At 43.2% G+C, this 18,973-nt stretch overlaps 1 protein-coding gene across 1 annotated transcript in view; it reads right to left on the reverse strand.

Annotated features, from left to right (window-relative positions):
• LOC138851421 (uncharacterized) overlaps nucleotides 1-18,287 on the reverse strand; it is a 55,931-nt gene extending 37,644 nt beyond the window's left edge. The window contains exons 1-2 of the mRNA XM_070080534.1: nucleotides 18,005-18,287; nucleotides 16,158-17,597 (exon numbers count right to left, since the gene is read on the reverse strand). Of these exons, the coding sequence (XP_069936635.1) occupies nucleotides 17,176-17,597; nucleotides 18,005-18,287 (705 nt within the window). The 3' untranslated portion in view covers nucleotides 16,158-17,175. The remainder of the gene's footprint in view (nucleotides 1-16,157; nucleotides 17,598-18,004) is intronic.
• Nucleotides 18,288-18,973: the final 686 nt, after the last annotated feature.

Below are 18,973 nucleotides of genomic sequence, written 5' to 3' on the forward strand. Positions count from 1 at the left end.
GATACTAATGCCGGAAAAAAAATCCCCCTCCAGTACCAACAATACCACCAGTCCGATAACATTCTTCTTTGCAAATATACAGGGTCTAAAGCCAGCAACAAACAACAAAATACCTTTCATCCGTGGACTGCTTGCAGAGGCAAAGGCAATGTTCGCGGCTTTCACTGAGACCCACATAAAGGATCACTTGGACAATGAAATATGGATCCCAGGTTACAACCTATACAGATGTGACAGAGTGAACAGGCAAAAGGGGGGGGTTGGCCTGTACATTGCAGAGTCACTTGTTTGCACAGAACTGCTTAATGCCTCAAATGACGTAGTGGAAGTTTTAGCAGTAAAGGTCGAGAACCAAAACCTAGTCATTGTGGTAGTCTACAACCCTCCGGATGCAACATCCCAGCAATTCCAGGAACAGCTGTTAAAAATTGACCACTGTCTGGAAAATCTTCCAGCTCCTGCACCCAACATCTTGCTCCTGGGGGATTTCAACTTAAGGCACCTAAAATGGAGGAATATAGCAAATAATATTGTTGCAGAAATAACACCAGGAGGCAGCTCTGATGAAAACTCACACTCACACGAGCTTTTAAATCTCTGCACAAAATTCAATTTAAACCAGCAAATAATAGAGCCTACTAGACTGGAGAATACACTAGACCTCATATTCACTAACAATGATGATCTGATAAGAAATGTCACCATATCAAAAACAATATACTCAGATCACAACATAATTGAGGTTCAGACATGTATGCGAGGAGCCCCAGACCGACAAAATGAGACTAGTCACGAGGGAGCATTCACCAAATTCAACTTCAATAACAAAAACATAAAGTGGGACCAAGTAAAGCAAGTCCTAACCGATATAAGCTGGGAAGATATACTAAGCAACACAGACCCCAACTTATGCCTAGAACAGATTAACTCGGTGGCACTCGATGTATGCACAAGGCTTATTCCTCTAAGAAAAAGGAGGAGTAGATGTAAAATAGAAAGAGACAGGCGCTCCCTTTACAGGCGACGGAAAAGAATAACAGAGCGGCTAAAAGAGGTCAATATATCTGAAATGCGCAGGGAGACACTGGTCAGAGATATAGCAAGCATCGAACTTAAGCTAAAAGAATCCTTTAGGAGTCAGGAATCGCGGGAAGAACTAAAAGCTATAAATGAAATCGAAAGAAACCCAAAGTATTTCTTCTCCTATGCCAAATCAAAATCGAGAACAACGCCCAGTATTGGGCCCCTACTTAAACAAGATGGGTCCTACACAGATGACAGCAAGGAAATGAGTGAGCTACTCAAGTCCCAATATGACTCAGTTTTTAGCAAGCCGCTAACCAGACTGAGAGTCGAAGATCAAAATGAATTTTTTATGAGAGAGCCACAAAATTTGATTAACACAAGCCTATCCGATGTTATCCTGACGCCAAATGACTTCGAACAGGCGATAAATGACATGCCCATGCACTCTGCCCCAGGGACAGACTCATGGAACTCTGTGTTCATCAAGAACTGCAAGAAGCCCCTATCACGAGCCTTTTCCATCCTATGGAGAGGGAGCATGGACACGGGGGTCGTCCCTCAGTTACTAAAAACAACAGACATAGCCCCACTCCACAAAGGGGGCAGTAAAGCAACAGCAAAGAACTACAGACCAATAGCACTAACATCCCATATCATAAAAATCTTTGAAAGGGTCCTAAGAAGCAAGATCACCACCCATCTAGAAACCCATCAGTTACACAACCCAGGGCAACATGGGTTTAGAACTGGTCGCTCCTGTCTGTCTCAGCTACTGGATCACTACGACAAGGTCCTAAATGCACTAGAAGACAAAAAGAATGCAGATGTAATATATACAGACTTTGCAAAAGCCTTCGACAAGTGTGACCATGGCGTAATAGCGCACAAAATGCGTGCTAAAGGAATAACAGGAAAAGTCGGTCGATGGATCTATAATTTCCTCACTATCAGAACACAGAGAGTAGTCGTCAACAGAGTAAAGTCCGAGGCAGCTACGGTGAAAAGCTCTGTTCCACAAGGCACAGTACTAGCTCCCATCTTGTTCCTCATCCTCATATCCGACATAGACAAGGATGTCAGCCACAGCACCGTGTCTTCCTTTGCAGATGACACCCGAATCTGCATGACAGTGTCTTCCATTGCAGACACTGCAAGGCTCCAGGCGGACATCAACCAAATCTTTCAGTGGGCTGCAGAAAACAATATGAAGTTCAACGATGAGAAATTTCAATTACTCAGATATGGTAAACATGAGGAAATTAAATCTTCATCAGAGTACAAAACAAATTCAGGCCACGAAATAGAGCGAAACACCAACGTCAAAGACCTGGGAGTGATTATGTCGGAGGATCTCACCTTCAAGGACCATAACATTGTATCAATCGCATCTGCTAGAAAAATGACAGGATGGATAATGAGAACCTTCAAAACTAGGGAGGCCAAGCCCATGATGACACTCTTCAGGTCACTTGTTCTATCTAGGCTGGAATATTGCTGCACTCTAACAGCACCTTTCAAGGCAGGTGAAATTGCCGACCTAGAAAATGTACAGAGAACTTTCACGGCGCGCATAACGGAGATAAAACACCTCAATTACTGGGAGCGCTTGAGGTTTCTAAACCTGTATTCCCTGGAACGCAGGAGGGAGAGATACATGATTATATACACCTGGAAAATCCTAGAGGGACTAGTACCGAACTTGCACACGAAAATCACTCACTATGAAAGCAAAAGACTTGGCAGACGATGCACCATCCCCCCAATGAAAAGCAGGGGTGTCACTAGCACGTTAAGAGACCATACAATAAGTGTCAGGGGCCCAAGACTGTTCAACTGCCTCCCAGCACACATAAGGGGGATTACCAACAGACCCCTGGCAGTCTTCAAGCTGGCACTGGACAAGCACCTAAAGTCAGTTCCTGATCAGCTGGGCTGTGGCTCGTACGTTGGTTTGCGTGCAGCCAGCAGCAACAGCCTGGTTGATCAGGCGCTGATCCACCAGGAGGCCTGGTCACAGACCGGGCCGTGGGGGCGTTGACCCCCGAAACTCTCTCCAGGTAAACTAGTGATGTATAGAGCTGTAAAATAACTTTTGGACTTCTGTTACTTATACTTCTTGAGATAAATCCAAGTAATCTGTTGGCCTTGTTGCGCACACTGAGGCACTGCTGTCTTGGCTTTAGATTTCTGCTTGCCATGACTCCCAAGTCTTTTTCACATTCTGTATGACCAAGCTCTACTTCACCTAGATTATAGCTTCGAGGGTTATTTTCATTACCAAGGGCAAGTACCTTACACTTATCCACATTAAACTTCATTTGCCATTTCTCAGACCAAGACATTAATTTGTTCAAATCGTCCTGGAGTTCATTGATATCCTCCTCAGAGTGAATTATACGGCCTATCTTTGTATCATCAGCAAACTTACTCATGTCACTAGTAATCCCTTCATCAAGGTCATTAATGTAAATTATGAACAAGAGAGGTGGTGACGTGTACTTAGAGTGGTGACGTGTACTTAGCTCAGTGGTGACGTGTACTTAGCTCTGTGAAGACCTGTTTGTGTGCTCTCTGTGAATCTGTACCAGGATGCCCTCTCTTGAGCAACTTTACCAGCAGCTGAGAGAAGAGCTCAGAGTTGCTAAGATGGAGATACGGTGATTAACGGAGGAGAACAAGAGGATTCGTAGTAATCCTTCTGTTGTGAGTCCCCAGGTTAAGAGGGGAGCTTGGTCAGTGGCCGGGCAACATGGAACCAAGCTGAAGATCAAGAAAACGGTTGGAGAGGCAGAAACAATGAGAAACCAGAAGACTACCGTGGAAACTTCCAACTCATTCTCGGTGCTACCTGACGAATGTGAGTGTTCTACTGGGAATGCCACAACGAGCACCAAAGAAGCATTGGCAGACGTGAGTAAGACATCCCTAGAAACCCCAACGAAGACCATCGAGAACGTCTTGACGAATTCTACAAGTGGTGTAATGCTACCTGGCGAATGTGAGTCGACTACTCGGAGCATCACGACAGACGACGCCAAGGAAGGTAAAAACATTGTTGTTGTTGGGGATAGCCAGATTAGGTACATGGATAGGGCATTCTGCTTGAAGGATAGGAGTAGGAGGCAGAGAGTGTGTTTTCCTGGGGCTGGGATGAAGGATATTGTTAGCCGTCTGGATGACATCATGAGAGGTAATGGGAGCAATCCTATTATCTGTCTCAGTGCTGGAGGCAACGATGTTGGCAGACGTAGGAGTGAGGACCTGATTAGCAGGTATAGGTCAGCAATAGAGATAATTAGGAGGAAGGGTGGGAAACCTGTCATATGTGGCATTTTGCCAAGGAGAGGAGTTGGAAATGAATGGTTGTCCAGAGCAATTGGTGTCCATTGCTGGCTGGACAAATACTGTAAGGAAAATGCGGTAACATTCATTGACAACTGGGACCTCTTCTATGGCAGAAATGACATGTATGCCAGGGATGGGGTTCACTTATCTAGGTGTGGGGTGGGAGCACTGGCCAACGCAGTGGAGGGAGCTGTTAGGTCTTTAAACTAGGAATAGTTAGTGGTATGGGTTTTGGCGGGAAAACTGTGAAGTCGCAGGGTAGTAACATGAGTACTAGGAGAACTAGTAATAGGCAAAATGAGGTGGATATTGGAAAGCCAGTGGCACTAATTGACAAGGACAGTAATAGGTTTAGTGGAATAACAGAAAGGAGCAGGAAGGGTAAAGAGAGAGGAGGGTCATTAAAAATTTATTACACAAATAGTCGCAGTGCTAGGAGTAAGATGGACGAGTTGAGACTAGTTGCTAGTGCAGGTAACATAGATGTATTTGCCATTACTGAGACGTGGTTTAATTCAAAAAGTCGGGACATGCCTGCAGAATGTCACATTCAGGGTTTTAAATTGTTCCAAGTAGATAGAAGTATCGGGAAGGGGGGTGGGGTGGCATTGTATGTCCGAGATCGCTTGAACTGTTGCATAAAAACGGGTATTAAGTCTGAAGTAACACATACAGAGTCTGGATAGAATTTTCAGAGGGGCATGAAAAATTAATTTTAGGTGTGATATACCGTCCCCCAAATTTAGATAGGGACCAAGGGAGACTACTATGGGAGGAAATTGTTAGGGCCACAAGGCACGATAATGTAGTAATTCTAGGAGACTTTAACTTTAGTCATATTGATTGGAATTTCTTGACTGGGAATTTAGAATCATACGATTTCTTAGAAGTAGTTCAGGATTGTTTTTTGAAGCAGTTTGTGACAGAACCTACAAGGGGAAATAACCTGCTTGACTTAGTTATGGCAAACAATGAATCCCTTGTTAATAATTTAGAAGTTTCAGAGGAACTGGGTGCTAGCGACCACAAATCAATTACATTTAGAATTGAATGGAAGTATGATAGTAGGGATAACTCAGTAACAGTCCCAGATTTTCGCTTAGCAGATTACGATGGGCTTAGAGAACACTTATCATCTGTTGACTGGGGTAACGAAGAGAGCTATCAATATGACAGTTTTCTGAACACAATACATGCTGCTCAAAGAACGTTTATCCCTTATAAGGAAATTAGATCAAATAGAAATGACCCAAAATGGATGAATAATAGGCTGAAATATCTACTAGGGCATAAGAAAGGAATTTAAAGGAGTATCAAAAGAGGCGAGGGTCATATTATGAATCAGTATATTGACATTAAGAGGGACATTAAAAAGGGGATCAGAAAAGCTAAAAGGGACTATGAAATTAAAGTTGCTAGGGATTCTAAAACTAACCCAAAAAGTTTTTTCCAGGTATATAGAACAAAAGTCAGAGATAAGATAGGTCCCCTTAAAAATAACTATGGGCATCTTACTGACAAAGAGAATGAAATGTGCTCGATTTTAAATAATTATTTTCTCTCGGTTTTTACACAGGAAGACACTAATAATATTCCGGTAATTAATTTTTATAGTGGATCAGAAGAAGATAAATTATGTAACATCACAGTCACTAGTGAAATGGTTGTGAAGCAGATAGACCGACTGAAGCAAAATAAGTCACCGGGTCCTGATGAGGTTTTTTCAAGGGTTCTTAAGGAATGCAAAATGAAACTCTGTGAACCATTAACTAATATTTTTAATTTATCTCTTCAAACAGGTGTAGTGTCTGATATGTGGAAGATGGCTAATGTAATTCCTATTTTTAAAACAGGGGACAAGTCGTTACCGTCAAATTACCACCCAATAAGCCTGACCTCAATTGTAGGCAAGTTGCTAGAGTCAATTATAGCTGAGGTTATAAGAAGCCATCTCGATAAGCATAGCTTGATTAATGATACTCAGCATGGATTCACAAGAGGCTGGTCTTGTATAACTAATTTATTAACTTTCTTCAGTAAAGCTTTTGAGGCTGTTGACCACGATAAAGAATTTGATATTGTTTACTTAGATTTTAGTAAGGCATTTGATAGAGTTCCGCACCAAAGACTGTTGAAGAAAGTAGCAGCTCATGGCATTGGGGGAAGGGTGCTCTCGTGGATCGAGTCATGGCTCACAGACAGGAAGCAGAGAGTGTCCATAAATGGGGTTAAATCCGAGTGGGGATCAGTAACAAGTGGCGTTCCACAGGGATCAGTCTTGGGCCCGTTGTTGTTTATAATATATATCAATGATCTTGATGAGGGAATTACTAGTGATATGAGCAAATTCGCCGATGACACAAAGATAGGTAGGATAATTGATTCAAACGTAGATGTTAGGGAACTTCAGGAGGATTTAGACAAACTCTACTCTTGGTCAGAAAAGTGGCAGATGCAGTTCAATGTAGATAAATGCAAGGTTCTGAAGCTCGGGAGTGTCCATAACCCTAGCACTTATAAGTTAAATAATGTGGAACTTAGCCATACAGATTGCGAAAAGGACTTGGGGGTTATGGTAAGCAGCAACCTTAAACCAAGACAGCAATGCCTAAGCGTTCGAAATAAGGCAAATAGATTACTGGGATTTATATCAAGAAGTGTAAGCAACAGAAGTCCAGAGGTCATACTGCAGCTTTATACATCATTAGTAAGGCCTCACCTAGATTATGCAGCTCAATTCTGGTCTCAATATTACAGAATGGACATAAATTCGTTAGAAAACATTCAGCGTAGGATGACTAAATTAATACATAGCATTAGAAATCTTCCATATGAAGAAAGATTGAAGACTCTTAAGTTACATTCACTTGTTAGACGAAGAATGAGGGGAGACCTGATCGAAGTGTATAAGTGGAAGATAGGTATTAATAAAGGGGATATTAACAAGGTCTTGAGGATATCTCTCCAAGAGAGAACCCGCAGTAATGGATTTAAATTAGATAAGTTTAGATTTAGAAAGGACATAGGAAAGTATTGGTTTGGAAATAGAGTAGTTGATGAGTGGAACAGTCTACCTAGTTGGGTTATTGAGGCTAGGACTTTGGGTAGTTTCAAATTTAGGTTGGATAAGTACATGAGTGGGAGGGGTTGGATTTGAGTGGGACTTGCACATCAGAGCTTATTTCTTGGGTAGCATTGAAAATTGGGTTGGTCAAATGTTTGTTAGTGGGATGAATTGTAAAGGACCTGCCTAGTATGGGCCAATGGGCCTGCTGCAGTGTTCCTCCTTTCTTATGTTCTTATGTTCTTAAACTGATCCTTGTGGAACGCCACTAGTGACTAATCCCCATTCAGATTTCACTCCATTATTGGTAACTCTCTGCTTTCTATTGGTAAGCCATGCCTCAATCCATGCTAGAACTTTACCTCCTATACCATGAGCTGCCACTTTTCTTAAAGAGTCTCTTGTGAGGTACTCTGTCGAAGGCTTTACTAAAATCCAAATAAACAATATCATATTCCTTATCACTGTCAACTGCCTCAAATGTTCTATTGAAGAACGTCAGTAAGTTTGTCAGGCAGGAACGACCTCTCGTGAATCCATGCTGAGATTCATTTATCAAGTTATGCTCTTCAAGGTGACTTCTGATAATGTCAGCTATAATTGATTCTAATAACTTGCCCACTATAGATGTCAGGCTTATTGGACGGTAATTTGAAGGAGTGGACTTATCCCCTGATTTGAATATAGGAACCACATTAGCCATATTCCACATCTCTGGCACAACACTGGTAAGGATGGACGCATTGAATACACTCGTTAATGGCTGACTAAGCTCCATCTTGCATTCCTTAAGTACCCTTGAAAACAACTCATCGGGTCCCGGGGACTTATTTTGTTTCAGTTTGTCTATCTGTTTAATAACCATGTCCCTCGTGACAGTAATATTAGTTAACTTAATGGAAATAAATGGTATAAAATACCGACACAATGGAAATATAAACACAAATGCAGTATAATGTGATCCTTTATTGACAACGTTTCACCCACACAGTGGGCTTTTTCAAGTCACACACGGATCTACCTGGGGTTGGAAGGTACGAGAGTATTTATATTCATGTTGAGGTCAGGTGGAGAATGCTGCAGCTGATGATCTACCGGGTGGGGTGATAGAGTCTTGGGTAGCTTGGCAGGGGTATTGGACAAGTTGTGAGTAGACCTTCTGCAGTGTTCTATGTTCTTATGTGGGATAGCGATGAAGAAGTTTCTTGGCGAGTGGTTCAGCTATGTTATAGAAGCCATTGTTCTGGTTGAAATTGTTGGTTATAGAGATAAACGATGATTCCAGGATTCTTCTGTATTGAGTGTTGTCTTCTGTGGCTATAAGTCTTGAGTTTCTGTAGTTAATTAAATGGTTGTGTGAATTGCGATGTTGTACACAGGCATTCCTTGTATCGTCAGTCCTGCTTGCATATTGGTGTTCTGAAATACGTGTTTGGAGGTCTCTTGATGTTTCGCCCACATATAATTTGTTGCAGTCATTACAAGGGATTATGTATACCCCTGCAGAGGATGGAGGCTTGTCCTGTCTACTACTGGTGATGTCCTTGATGGTCGTGGTTGTGGAGGTAGATACTTGGAATGATGTTTTGGCAAAGATGTTGGAAACATGTTTGGCAATGGAGTTGGTGGGAAGGACTATGTATCTCTTCTCGGCAGTGTCTTCTCTGGGTGTGTTGAAGATGTTTAATGCTCGCCGTCTGCAGTCTCTGATGAAGTGACGAGGATAGTGGAGTTTGGAAAATACTTGTTCAATTATAGTGCATTCTTCCTCAAGGAACTCGTTGCTGCAGATTCTGAGTGCACGCAGGAAGAAGCCTATAATTACACCACGTTTGGTTTTGGTGTCGTGGTGAGAGTAGAAGTGGAGAAGATCGTTTTGGTTGGTGGGTTTTCGATAGACTTTAAAACGAAGTTCGTGGTCAGCTTTGCAGAGTAGAACATCAAGGAAAGGAAGAGTGTTGTCGACTTCTTCTTCAAGTGTGAACTGGATTGAAGGCTCGACCTGGTTGAGCTTGTCTTGGAGAGCTTGAACGTTGAAGCGTTTAGGAGTTATGAGGAGAATGTCGTCAACATAACGGAGCCAGGTGACAGACGAAGGAATAATGGTGGAGAAATGTTTGGCTTCTAGATGTTCCATGTATAGGTTCGCCAGGACTGCACTGAGTGGCGAACCCATGGGTAGTCCAAAAGTCTGCTGAAAGAGGTGATTTTCGAAAGAGAAACACGTAAAGCCAACACATAGTTCAACAAGGTCGATGAAATCGCTGGCTGGAATGGGAAGATCAAGTGAGTCGTCAATTTTCCTGCGCAAGAGATCGATGGCTTGTTTAGTAGGTACTTTAGTGAACAGGGAAGTCACGTCAAGGCTGGAAAGTTTCTTGTTCCTGATGTTGATGTTGCGAATGCGATTAAGAAGATCACCTGAGTGTTTGAGATGTGCTGGACTGATAGTGCCCAAGAGGTTAGAGAGGTGTTTGGCGAGAATTCCTGAGAGCGATTTCATCGACCTTGTTGAACTATGTGTTGGCTTTACGTGTTTCTCTTTCGAAAATCACCTCTTTCAGCAGACTTTTGGACTACCCATGGGTTCGCCACTCAGTGCAGTCCTGGCGAACCTATACATGGAACATCTAGAAGCCGAACGTTTCTCCACCATTATTCCTTCGTCTGTCACCTGGCTCCGTTATGTTGACGACATTCTCCTCATAACTCCTAAACGCTTCAACGTTCAAGCTCTCCAAGACAAGCTCAACCAGGTCGAGCCTTCAATCCAGTTCACACTTGAAGAAGAAGTCGACAACACTCTTCCTTTCCTTGATGTTCTACTCTGCAAAGCTGACCACGAACTTCGTTTTAAAGTCTATCGAAAACCCACCAACCAAAACGATCTTCTCCACTTCTACTCTCACCACGACACCAAAACCAAACGTGGTGTAATTATAGGCTTCTTCCTGCGTGCACTCAGAATCTGCAGCAACGAGTTCCTTGAGGAAGAATGCACTATAATTGAACAAGTATTTTCCAAACTCCACTATCCTCGTCACTTCATCAGAGACTGCAGACGGCGAGCATTAAACATCTTCAACACACCCAGAGAAGACACTGCCGAGAAGAGATACATAGTCCTTCCCACCAACTCCATTGCCAAACATGTTTCCAACATCTTTGCCAAAACATCATTCCAAGTATCTACCTCCACAACCACGACCATCAAGGACATCACCAGTAGTAGACAGGACAAGCCTCCATCCTCTGCAGGGGTATACATAATCCCTTGTAATGACTGCAACAAATTATATGTGGGCGAAACATCAAGAGACCTCCAAACACGTATTTCAGAACACCAATATGCAAGCAGGACTGACGATACAAGGAATGCCTGTGTACAACATCGCAATTCACACAACCATTTAATTAACTACAGAAACTCAAGACTTATAGCCACAGAAGACAACACTCAATACAGAAGAATCCTGGAATCATCGTTTATCTCTATAACCAACAATTTCAACCAGAACAATGGCTTCTATAACATAGCTGAACCACTCGCCAAGAAACTTCTTCATCGCTATCCCACATAAGAACATAGAACACTGCAGAAGGTCTACTCACAACTTGTCCAATACCCCTGCCAAGCTACCCAAGACTCTATCACCCCACCCGGTAGATCATCAGCTGCAGCATTCTCCACCTGACCTCAACATAAATATAAATACTCTCGTACCTTTCAACCCCAGGTAGATCCGTGTGTGACTTGAAAAAGCCCACTGTGTGGGTGAAACGTAGTCAATAAAGGATCACATTATACTGCATTTGTGTTTTAGTTAACTTAAATTCATCAGGAACTAAATAATTGTTAATTACTGGAATCTCATTTACATCTTCCTGTGTAAAAACTGACAAAAAATAGTCATTAAATAAGGAACACATTTCCAGTTCATTATCCGTCAGCTGTCCATTCCCAGATTTCAGAGGTCCTACTTTTTCCTTCACCTTCGTCCTATACACTTGAAAGAACCCCTTTGGATTAGTCTTTGATTCATTAGCGACTCTAATTTCATAGTCACGTTTAGCCTTTCTAATCGCCTTGTTTACTTCTCTTTTAAGCTGAACATATTGGTCAGTAAGGTTAACCTCTCCTCTTCTGATGCGCCTATAAATTCCCCTTTTCTCCCCTAATAGATGCTTTAACCTCCTGTTAACCCATTTGGGATCGTTATTATTAGACCTAATTTCTCTCTGGGGAATGTATATACTCTGGGCACTGTGTACATTATTAAGAAAACAATCATAAAAGCAGATCCCTTCATACTCATAAGTATGACTATCGTCAATAAAATCATTAGCTAGATAACCCCAATCAAGATTAGACAGATGTTCCCTAAGTCCATTATAATCGGCAGAACGAAAATCGGGGATTTTTACTGTATTATCATTATTCTTGCATTCCCAATCAATGCTAAAGGTGATGGATTTGTGATCACTTGCGCCAAGCTCTTCAGTGATCTCCAGATTATTCACTAGTGTTTCCTTATTTGACAAGACTAGGTCTAGCAAATTATTACCCCTGGTAGGTTCAGTTACACTCCGTTTCAGAAAACAGTCCTGAACTGTTTCCATGAAGTCACTGGACTCTAGATTACCTGTCAAAGAATTCCAGTCAATTTGGCTAAAGTTAAAATCCCCTACTATGACTACGTTACTGTGTCCAGAAGCCCTAACAATTTCGTCCCAAAGAAGTCTCCCTCTATCGTGATCCAAGCCTGGAGGTCGGTATATTACACCTAGAATTAGTTTTTCTTGACCCTCCACGAACTCTACCCAAACAGACTCTGTTACTGCTCCATCTATTTTTATACCTTTTTTTATGCAACAATTAATATTTTCTCGAACATACAATGCAACTCCTCCCCCCTTCCCATTACATCTATCAACATTGAATAACTTAAATCCCTGAATATTACACTCAGCAGTCATATCCCGACTCTTTAAATCATACCACGTTTCAGTTAATGCAATGATATCAAAGTTCCCAGCACATGCTACCAAACGTAGTTCATTAATTTTATTTCTTGCACTTCTACTGTTAGCATAAAATACCATCATATGTTTTTTCTTCTGCACATTTTTCCTATTCATCTTTGTTTTTACAAAATTTCTGAAATTATCATTACCCAGAGTTACTCCATGACAGTTACTATTAAGATTCTTAATATCAGAGCATAAGTCAATATATCCATACTCATTATTAATCATTTCTAAACCCATACCTCTAACTAATCCTAGTTTAAAGTCCTAACAACCCCCTCAACTGAGTTAGCAAGAAAACCCACACCTGCCCTGGATAAGTGAACCCCATCCCTGGCATACATGTCATTTCGGCCATAGAAGTTGTCCCAGTTGTCAATGAATGGTACTGCATTATCCTTACAGTGTTTATCCAGCCAACAATTAATACCAATTGCTCTGGACAACCATTCATTACCAACACCTCTTCTTGGCAAAATGCCACATATAACAGGGCGCCCCCCCTTCTTCCTAATCATGTCTATAGCTGTCCTGAACTTTCTAACTAAATCCTCACTTCTACGCTTGCCTACATCATTGCCTCCAGCACTGAGGCAAATAATAGGATTGATCCCATTACCGTTCATGATGTTGTCAAGCCGGCTAAAAATGTCCTCCATCCCAGCCCCAGGAAAGCATACCCTTTGTCTCCTACTCCTGTCCTTCAAGCAGAATGCCCTATCCATGTATCTAACCTGGCTATCCCCAACAACAACAATATTCTTACCTTCCTTGTCGTTCGTCGTGACGATCCCAGTAGTAGACTCACATTCGTCGGGTAGCACCGAGAATGCGTTGGAGGTTTCCACGGGAGTTTCCACAGCAGTCTCTTTCTTCTTTATCGTTTCTGGCTTTCCATTCGTCTTCTTGATCGTCAACTTCGTCGTCCCCTGCTGTCCAGCCACTGACCACGATCCCTTCTTGACCTGAGGACTCGAAACAGGAGGACTACTACGAATCCTCTTGTTTTCCTCAGTCAATCGCCGTATCTCCATCTTCGCTGCCTTCAATTCTTCCTTAAGTTACTGGTAAAGTTGCTCGATGGAGGGCATCTTGGTTCAGTCCACGGGACGAACAAGACACTTCTTCACAGAGTTAAGTACAGGTCAGCACTCAAAGTACAGGTCACCACTCAAGAGCACACGAACAGGTCTTCACAGAGCTAAGTACACGTCTTGGTACATGTCTGTACCAAGATACCCTTGTGTTGCAGTGTCTGACAGATTGAACATTAAAATGGTATAAAATACCGACAGGTTGTTAGGTAAGACACATATGCAACAGTTAGGTATCTTTATTTTGAAAAGTTTCGCCTACACAGTAGGCTTCTTCAGTCGAGTACAGAAAAGTTGATGAATAATAAAATGGTATAAAATACCAACAGGTTGTTAGGTAAGACACATATGCAACAGTTAGGTATCTTTATTTCGAAACGTTTCGCCTACACAGTAGGCTTCTTCAGTCGAGTACAGAAAAGTTGATAGAAGCAGAAGATACTTGAAGACGATGTAATCAGTCCATCACCCTTAAAGTTTTGAGGTGGTCAGTCCCTCAGTCTGGAGAAGAGCATTGTTCCATAGTCTGAAACAATATGGAGTTGAAGTGACAGGATGGAGCCTTATATAGCGCCAGGAGGTGAGACGTAGGTCACTAGTAGAAGTAAGAACGCAGATGTTGGGAGGTCAGGTCCCTCTCAAATAAAGCCGTTCTCACTAGTAGAGGTTGCCGAAGTTGATTGCAGGTCTGATTACATCGTCTTCAAGTCTCTTCTTTACTTAAGACATAGGTTATAGGACATTCTGGCAGCATGACACTACCAGTGGTATCAAAAATGAAAGGATGTTGCACAAATATTGCATATGGATTATCCAGGTTTTTTGATATTTCCTCGATCACTTGTGGCCACATTCATCTCATCATCACTTTCATCTTAAAAGTGAAGTGTTAATATGACATGACAACAGTGAATCCCTAGTGTCTGCCTCGCTATTTGCTCTAGCTGGTGCTCAGTTGAACTGGTGCTCCCACAAGGTACTAAGGGGGTTCCTCACTATTTGCTCTAGCTGGTGCTCAGTTGAACTGGTGCTCCCACAAGGTACTAAGGGGGTTCCTCACTATTTGCTCTAGCTGGTGCTCAGTTGAACTGGTGCTCCCACAAGGTACTAAGGGGGTTCCAGATTTTTTTTAAATTATGCACGCTGACTACACAGACCCATTCTCTCATGTTTATGCAACTCAGGCCTATGGAGCCAAATTTGAAGGCATGAAAAATAAAACGTAGATATACATTACGAGCACTATGCATGTAAACATAGATCTACATTTGGACAGGTTTATGTGCAACAGTGAAAACAAATAGCGAGTTCGAGAGTAAGAGCTTTTCTTGCCACAATCTCCAGTGCAAGATTCAGACTTCATCTTAGGGGCCATGGTGAAATTTACTGTCCATAGTAAATTTCCATTGTTCCATAGTATGAAACAATTGTTTCATACTTTGGAACAATGCTCTTCTCCAGACTGAGGGACTGACCACCTCAAAACTTTAAGGGTGATGGACTGATTACATCGTCTTCAAGTATCTTCTGCTTCTATCAACTTTTCTGTACTTGACTGAAGAAGCCTACTGTGTAGGCGAAACGTTTCGAAATAAAGATACCTAACTGTTGCATATGTGTCTTACCTAACAACAGAGGAGATATTAATAAAGTACCGAGGGTGTCGAACCAGGTAAGAACTAGTAATGGATTTAAGATGGATAAATTTAGATTTAGAAAGGACATAGGTAAGTACTGGTTCTCTCACAGAGTTGTGGATGCGTGGAACAATCTTCCCAGTTGGGTGATAGAGGCTAGGACCTTGGGAAACTTTAAAAAGAGATTGGACAAATATATGAGTGGAACGGGCTGGATTTGAATGGTGTCATTGGGTACGGAAGTTAATTCTTGGGTAGCTTTGGGTAGAGGTCGTTTTGATAAGGACCTGCCTTGCATGGACCAGTAGGCCTTCTGCAGTGTTCCTCCATTCTTACATTCTTATGTTCTAACAGAGTTGTAGATGCGTGAAACAATCTTCCCAGGTGGGTGATAGAGGCTAGGACCTTGGGTAGCTTTAAGAAGAGATTGGACAAATACATGAGTGGGAGGGGCTGGGTTTGATTGGTGTCATTGAGTACAAGAGTTATTTCTTGGGTAGCTTTAGGTACAGGTCGTTTTGATAAGGACGTGCCTTGCATGGGCCAAAAGGCCTTCCGCAGTGTTCCTCCATTCTTATGTTCTTATGCGTGGAACAATCTTCCCAGTAGGGTGATCGAGGCTACAACCATGGGTAGCTTTAAAAAGAGATTGGACAAATATATAAGTTGGAGGGGCTGGGTTTGATTGGTGCCACTAGGTATGGGAGTAAATTCTTGGGTAGCTTTGGGTAGAGGCCGTTTTGATAAGGACCTGCCTTGCATGGGCCAGTAGGCCTTCTGCAGTGTTTGTGAAAATTTGTCTGGACTGCCTCCATGTGAGTTGCTTACCCTAGCAAGCTCTGTTGACACCGAGCTCTGAGGTCGGTACCTCAGCCTCACAAGTGACTTACAGGACAGATTTCCATAAATGACTTATGTTGCAAGAAAATCTCGCCTGCATGCACAAATAAAGGGCTAACTTACTTGGCGTTGGAGAATATATCCAGGTCTTCAACCTCCATAAGCTTTAGCCCCTCTGGACCTCCCCTCAGAACCACGTGCAACCGGGACCCTTAATTCCTGCAATATTCAGTCAATATTAGTGACTTGCCTGCACCTTAGAAATTTCTGTTTCCAAGGGGGTATCTCCTAGAATAACTATGCAGAGAGTGACACTAGCTTCTAAGGTGGACAAAGAGATGCCGGTACGTACCGGTCATGAACTGCCCATCTGCATAAAGGCCCACAGAACAACTCACTTGCAAGTTCCCCCCAGAAAACTGGCCAGAATACTGAAAGAGAAAGGGAGGTCTCATCTTACTGTATGGGCCTGATGGAGGAGGTCATCTACGGTACGTCAAGGTGTCTCCACCAAATTTCCCCAGGGCCTAGTATGTGTAGACATGTGGGGCAGCGCCCTGATGTTCACGGCACTTGTTGCTCAGTTGGTGTCTGGTCTTAGAAGGAGGCACTGCGATCTCAAGACCCCATTCCCCAGTATTCAAACTTGGGCTGCCAGTTCTCCCTGGCTAACATAACCTAGTGTTTGCCTACATTATCGGCCTATTACTACTTACGTTAAGGTCTTAGGTCTACAATATTATCTACAGTTGCCTCAACAATCCTAATATTAGTGTACTAACAGTATAAGCTACCTGCTTCTTCCTTAAAGGATAAATCTATCAATTAGGATGTACCTTCCAACCACCTTCACCCACCCAGGTGTGTGTTTTGGGTGGGTGTAAGGGCCACCCAACCCAACCATTCCATCCGCGACCTGATGGGATCTTTGTACGACGTATCTGCCCTGTGGAACTTTAGGAATGAATAAGTTTCCACATCCTCTCATCGTCGAAGGTAGGCACTAAGTCTAAATCAAGTCTGCCTCCTGCAGGCCCTCCCAGTGGGCCCTAGACCTGAGCACCGTTCGACTGGTCATCCGGTCACTCAGGTGGGTCAGCTTCTAGTCTAACTTCTCTTGTCCCGGTCCCACCGTGTGGACCTAGAGAGGCAAAAGCCTGTTGATGGGCCTTATGGTCTCGGCACTGTTCATTCTCACCTTCACCATTCTCAACCACCCAGCCTTATCTGGGTTGGTGGACACCACCAGGCCTAGAGGCCAGTATGCCCTGGGTGCCTCAGATTCTACTAGCATCAGGTCCCCTTCACTCAGTGTCATCTTGTTTGCCTCAGGGTCAGCACCATAGAAATGTTCTCGCAGGGTTGTCAAGCAATCCCTGTGCCACACCTGGTTCCATTTGTCCAGGATCTTCACCAGACTATTGTGACTCCTGTGTAGTTCTTCATTGATGGGGGTACCATCTGGCCCATAATAATCCTGCTCCTTGGAAGACTGGCTCAAAATTGCAGGGAAGGGCTCAATCCTCCTTCCAAATAGCATGTGATTGGGGTGAGAGCTTCCTGCTCATCAATCCCATTTTGCGCATAGGTCTGAGGCCTGTTATTGACTCTTGTTTCAATCTCAGCTAACACTGTCCTCAGTTCATCAGTACTCACTCTCTTGCCATGCAAGACCTTCCGAATGCACCTTTTGACTGTGCCCACCATGTGTTCATAGAAACCCCCTTGCCAAGGCACTCTGGAAACTATGAACCTCCACTCGCACTCTATTCTTTTCAGATATTCTCGTACTTTTCCGTTGTCCCTAAGATTCCTGAAAACTTAATCGGCAACTCTGAAGCACGTGCCATTGTCCGAGATAATCAATCATGGGCACAAGAATCTGGCTGTAAACCTCCTGAACAACTTTACGAAAGTCTCTGCCGACATATCTTCTGCCAACTCCATATGTACGGCTCAAGTAGTTGCACATGTAAACAGGCAGACATATGCCTTCTGAGGGCCTACCCTATCGTCTCCTGGGTTCTTCAATGTGATAGCCCCGGTATAGTCTATTCCCACAATCTCAAAGGGCCTGTCACTATGTACCCGCTCCTGAGGCAGCAGTGGGGGACCTGGGTACGGTAGGGTCCTCCCATCATACCGCCGGCAGACAGTACAACTCTTTATCACCTTTTTGGCAGCAGCTCGGCCCTTCGGTACCCAGTAATTCTGATGAAGGCTGGTAAGGGTATCTCCAAACCCACCATGCATGGTCTTCTGATGAACATCATGTATCAACAACTCTGACACCCACCCGTCCTTTACCAGTAACACGGGATGTTTGGCTCCATAACTGAGCTCAGAGTTTTGTAGTCTTCCACTGCATCTTATCAGCCCAGCATAATCTAGGAACAATCCCAATGAGTGGACCAATTTACTGCTCCCTGAGTCACCATTGGGCACAAGACCCGATGTCATATCCTGCTGCCCTGCCGCCAGTAGTTCCAGCACTCCTGGAAACCTCTCCCTTACGTGCTGTCATAACCAATATTCTCTGGGACCCACGAGGGACAACTGTCAACCCCGGCTTACCTTGTCATGCAGCTTCCTCACAAATCGAAATATCATTTCTGTGACTCCTATAAGTTTCCTCCAAGAGGAGTAGTGTCTGGGGTCAAATAAGTCAGTGTCGAGTTCTCCCAAAAAGTGTACTATGCTGCTGGTTATCTCCAGGAATTTCTGCTCTGGCCATCACTCCTTTGCTGGTAACCAGTCTCGCTTTTACTCAGCTTTTTGTGCATCACCCCTCGGCTTATCAGGTCAGCTGAGTTTTGATCTGTAGGCACATACAGAATTGTTGATGTTGATTGTAGCTCCCGTATCTCTTTTACCCAATTCCTGACATAGGGGAGCTTGAACCTGTAGTTCTGGATCCATTGTAAGGCCATCTCTGAGTC

This window comes from Cherax quadricarinatus, unplaced genomic scaffold (assembly GCF_038502225.1).
Source record: "Cherax quadricarinatus isolate ZL_2023a unplaced genomic scaffold, ASM3850222v1 Contig565, whole genome shotgun sequence".
Classification (NCBI taxonomy): domain Eukaryota; kingdom Metazoa; phylum Arthropoda; class Malacostraca; order Decapoda; family Parastacidae; genus Cherax; species Cherax quadricarinatus.